General features: G+C 40.5%; 1 protein-coding gene across 1 annotated transcript in view; it reads left to right on the forward strand.

The window, feature by feature from the left end:
• The window catches only part of herc4 (HECT and RLD domain containing E3 ubiquitin protein ligase 4), a 267220-nt gene extending 256451 nt beyond the window's left edge, over window positions 1-10769 (forward strand). The window contains exons 21-24 of the mRNA XM_070876338.1: window positions 1653-1735; window positions 3571-3754; window positions 6634-6736; window positions 6868-10769. Of these exons, the coding sequence (XP_070732439.1) occupies window positions 1653-1735; window positions 3571-3754; window positions 6634-6736; window positions 6868-7076 (579 nt within the window). The 3' untranslated portion in view covers window positions 7077-10769. The remainder of the gene's footprint in view (window positions 1-1652; window positions 1736-3570; window positions 3755-6633; window positions 6737-6867) is intronic.
• Window positions 10770-10981: the final 212 nt, after the last annotated feature.

Consider the following 10981-nt stretch of genomic DNA (forward strand, 5'->3'; position numbering starts at 1 on the left):
CTTTTTTTCTTTCTATCTTTTGCTTTTGCCCCCATTCTACTTCCCTCTGTCTCCCTGCATAGGTTCCCATCCCCCTGCCATATTAGTTTAACCCCTCCCCAACCGCACTAGTAAACACTCCCCCTTGGAATTGGTTCCGGTCCTGCCCAGGTGCAGACCGTCCGGTTTGTACTGGTCCCACCTCCCCCAGAACCAGTTCCAATGTCCCAGGAATTTGAATCCCTCTGTCTTGCACCATTCCTCAAGCCACATATTCATCTTATCCTGCAATTCCTACTCTGACTTGCACGTGGCACTGGTAGCAATCCTGAGATTACTACCTTTGAGGTTCTACTTTTTAATTTAACTCCTAGCTCCCTAAATTCAGCTTGTCGGACCTCATCCCATTTTTTACCTATATCGTTGGTACCTATATGCACCACGACAACTGGCTATGCACCCTCCCCCTCCAAAATGTCCTGCAGCCGCTCCGAGACATCCTTGACCCTTGCACCAGGGAGGCAACATACCATCCTGGACTCTCGATTGCGGCCACAGAAACATCTATCTATTCCCCCTACAATAGAATCCCCTAACACTATAACTCCCCACTCTTTTTCCTGCCCTCCTGTGCAGCAGAGCCATCCACGGTGCCATGAACTTGGCTGCTGCTGCCCTCCCCTGGCCCCCCCACTCCCCCCACCCCAACTGCACCCAAGGCGGTGTATCTGTTTTGGAGAGGGATGACCGCAGGGGACCCCTGCACTACCTTCCACTGCTCTGCCTGATGGTCACCCATTCTCTATCTACCTGAGTAACCTTTAGCTGCGGTGTGAGCAACTCACTAAAAGAACTAGTACACATTTTCAAAATTGCAACCCATTTTTGATTACCTAATTTGCAGATGTTTCCATCCTTATTTTTATTGAAGTTTTGATCACAAAACAGTAATTTGACACTTAATCGTTATTCTCTAGAAATGTACATATTTTTAATCTTAGTAACTTCATAATTAGCTAATTTAGACCCCGCATAACTAATTTTGCTGGTTTTTTACATGTGTAATAATCAATATTGATGGAAGTGAAATTTTCATAGTGCTGCATGTTACAGTATACGTTTTTGTTGTACTGTGACTTGGGGAGTTCTTCCTGCATTACAGCGCCATGGTATTTGGGATTCAAATTTTCAGTCCTTTATGGGAAATCATGCTTAACCTTTGTCGTGTAGTCTTCCAAATGTTTATCTTTGAACTACTCAACTGAGTTGCGGTTTTGTGGGACTGTTCATTCCTTGTGTTTAAAGAGATTGGCATTCACTGAAAAGATACCTCCTAATTCATCTAAAACTAAAAATCCCACATTGTTGCGTTAGTGGCGTATTAAATACTGAAAACAATGTGTTTATCTGTATTTTATTTTGTAAAGATAAAAAGGGGAAAAGATCTGACAAGCTGAAATTAAAACAAAATTGTTGCAAAATACAAACCAGGACTGCCAATAAATCTGGAAGATGATCATTAGAAATCTTTGGTCTCTCCTTGCTTTGATGTATTTTAGCCTTGTATAGGGTAAAGTTCTTGTGTTATCTGAAAATGCACAATAGTTTAGTTAATATTTTAGATTTGTTTTTAGCATTTTACATTTTCCTCAATTCTCTATCCATTTAAACAGATTGCCGTAGAAAAGTTTGGTATAACAGAAATTAAAGAGTTAGTTCCGGGTGGCACCACTATTCCTGTCACTAAAGATAACAGGTGAGAGACCTTGTTTAGATGCACTGCAGAAAAATATTACTGAAAGCCACATGTATTTTTGTAAAAGCTTTCATGCTGTTCACAAATGGTCCTTTGATGATTACAATAATTATCTTAAATGGCAGTTCGAAGTTTTATGCATCACTAAACAAAATTTTGATGCACAAATCTTTAATTTTACAATATTATGGAAATGATCACCTGTAAATGGATTAAAATGACAGTGAAAGATAAATTATCTATGCTTCAATTATCTGCATTCTCACATCTGTGAAAATTTATGCGGGAGTCAGGAGACCAGCGGATTGCATTGGAGGGAGGATTGAGAGGAGCGCACTCATCAGCTGTTTAAGTGGTGTGCAGCCATATATAAAGAGCACTTCTTCCCCCAAACAGCTGGTCAGACCACTACTCTTGCCCTTTGCCTCAGTGATCTCTCCTAACTACTTTGATCTGTTTTTTTTACCTGGTTCTCCAAGCATTCTATCTCTTTTCCAATCTTTTTTCAGCCCAATAAATGATTGAAAATACAGTTTACCCTTAATTTGAAGTTGTTTACTTCAAATTGTCTATTAAAATTGAAATTATGCAAAACACATTTGTTGTGCTGTTTTATTTAAATAGTTTAGTTCAAACTACCAGATAATTCACATAATGTTTAAGCAAAGTAACAACTTTGAATTAACAAAAGTAGACTGTAAGTAAGGATAGCCATATATAAGGCTCAGCTGTCCTTCTGAATACTTTATTTTCTTGCAGCTTCTGGTGCTCTTGTATTCATTTCTTCCATTGATCTCTTCCCAATGGTCCAAAAGCTGCTATTTGAGAACTTGTAAGAGAATGCATTGTTACTTTGTTAAATGTGAAGTGGTGTACATAGGAGCAGTAACCAGCCTTGTTTTTATATAGGGTAATGCATTAAGTAATTACTTCATTTCCTGGATATTAAAAATGGCCTCCCCAATATTTTCAGTTGGATGACATTTTTACAAATGAAAATGTAAAGATTCTTAGGAAATTAAAAACAATATCCTTTGTATAAGTTGGCTGAAAGTACTTTCCATGTCTGCACCAGCTCATTCTTTGTCATCGTGTACATCTATAGAAGTGGGTGATTTATTTAGAAGTGACAAATTACACTTCTGAATGATTATCCACAAATGTCTAGCAAACGTCACAATTAGATGCGCAAGTGTTTAAAAAGATAAAGGTGGGAGGTGATTTGCCTAACCCCAAACTGGTTTTGAAAATTGTGTTGGTCCAGCATCCTGAAAGAATTAAGATCTTTCAAGGTTCATAATCTAACATTTACATTAAGTGCATCTTATGCCCCATGTTGTACTAGATATTTGATATTGATGCAGCACATTCTTTCCCAGCACACACATACCAAACATGAGGCATAATAAGATTTTTCAGAAAGGCAATCACTACTGCTGTACGTTGGCACTAACTGGCTCTGAAGTTTTAAAGAAAAATTGATCACACAAATTTCTAATAGAAAAGAGATGACTACATCATCTATTTTTCACAAACTTTCACTGGCAGCTAGAGACTTGAGTATGCCATTATGAAGCTCTCGTTTCTTTCTTGCAACAGTGCTGCAGACCGGCAGTATAATCTCATATGCCCATTCTTGGGAAAAGTTCCAGACTGTATTGTGCAATGTAACTGGGGTATGAGAAATGTTCACCATGCTCAAAAATCAAATTTTAATGGGAGATTTTGACAACTTCTTTATAAAAAGAAATGATTCTGTCTTATCTAGTTGCATGCTTACTCCAGTGTCAGCATTTGTGCATAAGTCACTAAGAAATGTTGCTCATATTTTCCAGGCAAAAATTTGTGGATGCATACGTGGACTATGTGTTTAACAAATCAGTTGCTCCTTTATTTGATGCTTTCTATGAAGGCTTTCACAAAGTGTGTGGAGGAAAGGTTCTTCAGCTCTTCCAGCCGAATGAATTGCAGGCAATGGTGATTGGAAATGCAAATTATGACTGGAACGAATGGGAAAAGGTTAGTAGTGGTATGCTCAGTGTAACCATTCCAGATAAAGAAGCATACTTGTTTTTTTGGCAAATTTTGCAATCTTCAAAATGAAGGATGTCAGTAGTGAGGAATATAACAGGTTTTCCATTTTGGTGCCATGCGAGTTTAATTAATGTTCTAACTGTCAAATGGGTGCAGTCCTACCAATTAGCAACTTTTTGTCTCATGGGCTTTTTACACTAAATGTTTAACACTTGAAAATTGCTAATATCCACATGTGTCTGAAATATGCCTCGGCAAGTCATGCTATAAAGGAGGCGATATTGTCCTGCACTCCAATTGGGGGCGGTAACCCACTCAGGGCATGAATTTCTGCGCCCGGTGCGGAAGTCCCGTCCTGGCCGCTGAATTGTGTTTACCGTCATTCAAAGGAAGTGGTGCGCAATTTCCCGCACTCCACTTCCTTTAAGGGCACGATCAGGAGCTTCGCTTAAAGGGGGGGTGGGCCCTGCACACTCGACAAGGCCTCTGATGGTCTGTGCTGGACCACCAGGGCAGCGTGGTACCAGGCATGCAGCCCGGCACCCAAAACGGAGTGCCGGGCTGCACGATGCCAGCCCGAACCACGCAAAAAAAAAGTTAAGTGAGCCGACCCGAGAGTCGGCAAAAAATGTAAGATTTTCCTTCCCTTTAACTTCCGTCCCGCGAGCGGATGTTAGCCAACTTCGCAATGTGCGAAGCTGGTGTCAACACCTGCTCGCGCCAGCCCTGCGGGGCGGTGATGTAATCGTGGTTGCAAGGCAACCCGGGGTGCTACCCGTGGGGCGCAGCGCTGCCATGACAGCGTCTCCGCAAACTCCCGGGAAATTTTCCAGGAGCCAGTAGCACCCCCCCCCCCCCCCCCCGGGCGAAAAGTGTCTTGCGCCCTCTGGAGACATTAACGGGACTCAAAGGGGCAGTTTCGCCCCCAAAATCTTGTTAAACTTGACAGAGGTTCTCAACCTGCACCAGGTAATACTGGCTCTTAACACACACAATCTATTCTGCTGGCAATGATACCTACTTCAGAACCCTAGACAACATCCTCTACCACTGGTAACTTAATTTGATCTAACTCATGACCAGCTCGAGGCTGGGTGGCAGTGGACATTTGACTAATGCTAATTGATACTAACTGACATCCTAGCATTGTCAGTCTTACTACATCTTGTATTAAGGGACTACATACTGGTCCTACCTGTGGCTTCAGTATCAACTTTACCAAGCCATCCTTAACAACGATAATAACTTGCATTTATATAGTGCCTTTTAATGCGACATAACATTCTAAGGTGCTTAACAAGAGCGTTATCAATAAAAACATTTTTGACGCCGAGTCTCAGAAGGAGATGATGAGGTAGGTTTTAAGGAGCATCTTAAAGGAGGAGAGAGAGGCGGAGGGGTTTAGGGAGCGAATTCCAGAACTTGGGGTCAAGGCAGCTGAAAGCACAGCCGCCAGTGGTGGAACAATTAAAATCAGGGATGCTCAAGAGGCTAGATTTGGAGGAGCGCAGAGATCTCAAAGGCTTGTAGGGCTGGAGGAGGTTATAGAGATAGGGAGGTGCAAGGCCATGGAGGGATTTGAAAACAAGGGTGAGAATTTTTTAATTGAGGCATTGTTAGACTGGGAACCAGCATAGGTCAGCAAGCACAAGGGTAATGGATGAAAGAGACTTGATGCAAGTTAAGGTACAGGCAGCAGAGTTTTGGATGAGCACAAGTTGGATGATGGGAAGCCGACCAGTAGAGATTTGGAGATCTAGAGGAAACAAAGGCATGGATGAGGGTTTCAGCAGCAGATGAACTGAGGCAGGATTGGAGTCCAGCGATGTTAGAGGTAGAAGTAGGAAGTCTTGGTGATGGAGTGGATGTGTGATCAGAAGTTCATCTCTGACTCAAACACACCAATGTTACAAATGGCTCAGCTTCAGACATTTGTCAGGGATGGAAACGGTGGTCAGGAAACGGAGTTTGTGGCGGGGACTAAAGACAGTGGCTTCATTCTTTCCAATATTTATTGGACATGTTTATTTGTAACACCTAAAGCGCTGATTGATCCCCTTGGAAGATAAGACATACCCAGCAGTTTCTCTTTGCAAAGTGTAATTCGAGCCATTCCGACTGCTGACTCCAGACAGAACTGAGCTTACTTGGAACAGACATGGCTCACCCTCACGGGTTAAGACCTTCTCCCATCCCTCAAACAAGTTCCTGTCCCCAGCCCCCAAGTTTCTGACCTCCCCCTTTCCTCCTGCCCCCCCCCCCCCCCACAAGTTCCTGACATTCTACCACCGCCCCAAGTGCCTGACCTCCCCCTGCCCAAGTTCCGTCCCCGGGGATTCATGACGTTCTTTCTTCCCCCCCGCCCCCAACAAGTTCCTGACCTTACCTCCCTGCCATAGATGGGGCACTGTGTGTGGGTCACAAATTGTTAACCGGTTTATTGGGTATGAAGTGAATAGTGACAGTGTTGTGACTTACAGATTTTGTCTATTCTTGCCATCTAGATCATGTTCTCACTCTCAATCCCCCCTTTGGAGCTGGATCATGTTCTTCCCCATCCGCACTGTGCTCTCTGTACTCTTTACCCCATCAAGTACTTGACATCTTCCAACACCTCTGATTACCTGATTACCCCGATCTCTCCCTCCAATCTCCCCTCACCTCTCGCTCTCCGGCTCCCCCCCCCCCCCCCCTGTCCACAGGCAACTGATTTCCATTCTGCTATCTCTCTGCAGATGACCGTGTTTGCTGTCTACCCTCCGTGCATACAGTATTCAACCCAAGACTTGCTTGTTCCAACATGTAACTTTTTCTAATCTATAGGTTGTTGATTTCGCATTAAGCAGCTTTGTTTTTTTTCATAGAATACTGAATATAAAGGAGAATATTGGGCAGAACATCCTACCATCAAACTCTTCTGGGAGGTGTTCCATGAACTACCTTTGGAAAAGAAAAAATGTTTTCTGTGTAAGTCTTTAAAGGCATGGATGAACTAATTGAATTACCTGTTCATGATTTTATCTGTTTTAAGTCTCTTCCTTCTCGGTGCACTAGTACGATCTGAGAATAGGTGATTATGTTTTGCATTTATTTTACAGTGTTTCTAACTGGCAGTGACCGTATCCCAATTCTTGGAATGAAGAGCCTAAAATTTATCATTCAACCAACTGGAGGTGGAGATAATTACCTTCCAGTGGCACACACCTGCTTTAATCTTCTGGATCTGCCAAAATACACAGACAAAGAAACCCTTCAGACCAAGCTAGTTAAAGCCATAGATCATTATGAAGGCTTCAGCTTGGTGTAAAAACAATCAACCCTTAACTACGCATCTTTTGCTTTTTGAGTTGAGTAAAAAGATGAATGCTTGGAAATTACATATTTACTGTGTCATGAGAAATTGAACTGAACAAAATACAGTAAAGAGCTTACAATGTGTTAATTTTAGCAATTTGTATAGAATCATGTATACTGTTAATGCTACATATTAAAATTACATTTACAAATTATGGATATAAATTATCTATATTGATAACATCAGAAGAGCCACTAACACATTGCCTTATAGATACAAAGTCAACTAGAGCAGGGGTTCTCAACCGTTGGTCTGCAGCCCCCTAGGAGTCTGCGAGAACATTTCAGGGGGTCTGCCAGTTCGTTTGACCCATCAATATACAAGGGAGACTACTGATGCTAATGGCATAAACATTGAATGCTTAGACAAGTCCCTTAGCGTGAGCCTTCCTTTCAACCCTATTGTAATGAAGCCCTTTCACACACACTCTGTAATTCACATCGTAAATGGTGGAAATTAATAAAACTGTAGTTGCTGGTAATACACGACAGGGCTGTCAGCATTTGGAATGCAACAAGATTGTCCAATGTTTCGACTTGGATCCCTCCATTTAGGTATCAGGAAATAAACAAGTTCCTTCTATAACTGCTTTTATGTTGCTTCTTTGCTGGTTCCTGGTGTACGGTTCTCCTGCAGCTGGTGGCAACCCTCAAGTTAGCTTGCCAGGTACCCTTAGGGCTAGCCACCGAGACACTAAGACCAGCTATTGGGTAGACCCAGGTTTTTTTTCAACGGTATCCCAGCTACCATCCTTAGTGGATCCAGCACGTTTACCTTGCAGTTGCTGCTAGCTGCACAAGACCCACATGTCAGGAGCCGGCAGCAACTAAAATGGCAAGAAACCAATATAAATACAGCTTCAGACTAAACCAAGTGCAGAGGAGAGGGAAAGTTCAACGGGTAAGAGTCAAAGAAATAAAAACAGATGATGCATGAAATACGCTCATCCCTCGTGAAAAAAATAAGTCAAGTTAATGCTTTGGCTGTTGACCCTTCATCAGAACTCTAAGATGGATGAACCACTTCATAGGACTAAACACAACCAAACAGCAGGGTGGAAGTCAGCAGCCTGTCGCAGAGGAGCATTGACCACAAAAACCATTGTTTGCTTGAATGAGGCAATAAAAAGGCAAAAGAATAAAATGTTCTAAAAATATTTGAGTAAGACACAGATGATGCACACAAAATGTAGGTGAATCAAACAGGCGAGAAAATAGAGCAAATTATCTCAAGGCTCAGAATTTTATATTCATGGCCATGTGCTTCTCTGACAGACTAATAGGCCTTGTCTGGGCGCTCGTGTCCTTTGAGATACTGCCGGCAATTTGTGAAAGGGTTGGAGGAGGAGGAAAGAAAGGGGCTGCCTTTGTCACTAAAGGATTTATGGCGATGTGGTTGGGTGGGTATAGTCGCTCAGGTTCCCTGTTTGTTTATTTCTCCATTTCACTCGTGCCAACCACCTCCGTCATTACTGGTGCTGTTAATTCAAGTCACTGGCTTTCACTGCATTGTTGGGTTTTGGTATGGAAATAAGAGGGAAGTTCTGTTTCCGAATAGAGGACATGGACCTGGAACTTTAGTTCAGTCTGATCGAATATGCACAAAACAAGCCTGTAGTAAGTATTACGCTTGTTCCTGGTTCATTTCCTGTTAAGCAAATGGTTGATGGGGTGGAGCAGACCTTAGGCAGCAATTGGGCACATAACTTAAGATAAAAACAGAAAATGCTGGAAATACTCAGCAGGTCAGGCAGCATCTGTGGTGAGAGAAACAAAGTTAATGTTTCCTTTTGACAGACCTGAAACGTTAAATGCTGAGTATTTCCACCATTTTCTGTTTTTATTTCTGATTTCCAGCATCTGCAGTATTTTCCTTTTGTAAATTTAGGACTTAATAAATTCTTCTTTATGTAAGGTGTAATAGAGCTATTAATAACAAATAACTAATTTTTATGCAGAAAAATACTTGTGCTACGGGGTGCCACGGAATTTTTATAACACAGAAGAGGTGCCTCTGATGGAAAATGGTTGAGAACCCCTGAACGAGAGTGGGGAGATGAGAGTACAGTTGCATGAAAAATTCACCCTTAATTTTTTCATTACTTGTTGGCAAGTATAAATTAAGTTGTCTGTAAGATTACATTGTACTTTTTTTGACTAGTTGAGATAGTGTTAAGATTTTTGTAATACAATCACTTTTTGGTATATGGAAAAAGCATTGAGAAAATATACATGTGGCAGCACTGGCATGCTGTACATAAGTGCTTGTGTTCATAAAGTCTACTTTTAAACCCCTTGTTCACCCCTTTTTTCAATGCTACAACAAAAATATATGCATAATTACTTGAAATAAGGACCTAAGTGTTCTGCTTAGTTCCTTAACTAACAGAATCTTGGCAAAATCTTTGATTCAGCCTAAACCAAGAATGATATAGAAATGAGTAACAGTGTCAAAGATGAGTGCAATTAGTAGGATCGGAAACTAAGATGACAGTTTAAAGAGTCCCTATTCTTACTCCATAAAATTATTTCCAATCCAATTTTGAATCTTAAAAACTCATTTTTCTAGGACTCCACCTCAACAAAGAGGTAACTTTGGGAGAAGCCAGAGCTGTCATTGATAGGTAAAGAAATACCTTTAAATTATTTTTGTAATACATGCAAAAGTAAGATAAAATAATTTTGGATTTAAAATGTCTGAGCCAGAACTCCAATGTCTTGGGTTTCACCTTTGACCCTAAAGTTCTACGGTATTTGCACTGTTCGACTAGCCATCGCTATCTTGTAGATTTACAGGATAAAATATTTTTACCATATAAAAATGCAGTGTATTTGTTCATCAGGTGGCTCAGCTTGATTTTGAAATGTCAATATTCTGTAACTTATTTTCTAGTAAATTTGAATTTTATTTTGGTCCATATAAGAGAATATGTAGTATGTTACAACCTTGAATTAAAGATTTCACCTTTTGAGTAAAGATATTTAAACTGCCTTAATAATTAAGCTTGCTCATATTTCTCTGAAAATTATATAATTTCCTGCTATAATGCTGTTGTATCAATAATAAGGTGGCATCAAGAGCTAGATATGGGCCTTTAAATACAATATATGTATTTATTGTAAATGGCTGTGAACATAAGTTACATTTGAGAGAACTGTAGTACATGCATGAGTGAAAATGTACTCAGATTTAAAAGAATCAAATAATAACATTGTGTAAGGTCAGAAAAATAAACATACTGGAAAACAGAACACAATATATATATCCTAGTTATAGAAACTCCATTTTCCCAATTCAGTTTCGTCACTTTTGCCAAAATGTGCTTAACGCTGTATTTCATATCTGAGCAAATTGCATCTCTTCAGTCAAGTATGAGGAGTGCGAAACAGCCTGGCTCAGAACTGACTGCTTAATATACATTGACAAGTGGGAATCTTTATTCAGTTCTTGAGGACTTGTGCACTAACTTATGAAAACTACTTTCATTTAAGTATTTTATTTGCTACAATAACACAAGAAAATACTACATCCATTTTGTTGGTTCTCAACAAAATTCTCAGTACCTCTGACAAGTTTGACGTTTATTTATAATTCCGTTTTGTAGCACTTGGGTATCAATAAAGGGGATGCTGTGATTCTGTGGTGGCAGTTTTTTTTTGAAGTAGATAAGAGTTAGACATATTGCTCAAGAAAGCAAAACTGTTAATGGGACTAGAACACGATCCATGGTATTGAATTACATTGCTTTCTATTGAGACATGTCTCCATACACTCCTCTTTCCAAGATTTTGAACACAATTTCATGATAAAAGAGAATGCCAAGTCTATAACCAGGTATATGAAAGCAACTTAGATAA

The sequence above is a fragment of the Pristiophorus japonicus genome, chromosome 3 (genome assembly GCF_044704955.1).
Source record: "Pristiophorus japonicus isolate sPriJap1 chromosome 3, sPriJap1.hap1, whole genome shotgun sequence".
Lineage (NCBI taxonomy): Eukaryota > Metazoa > Chordata > Chondrichthyes > Pristiophoridae > Pristiophorus > Pristiophorus japonicus.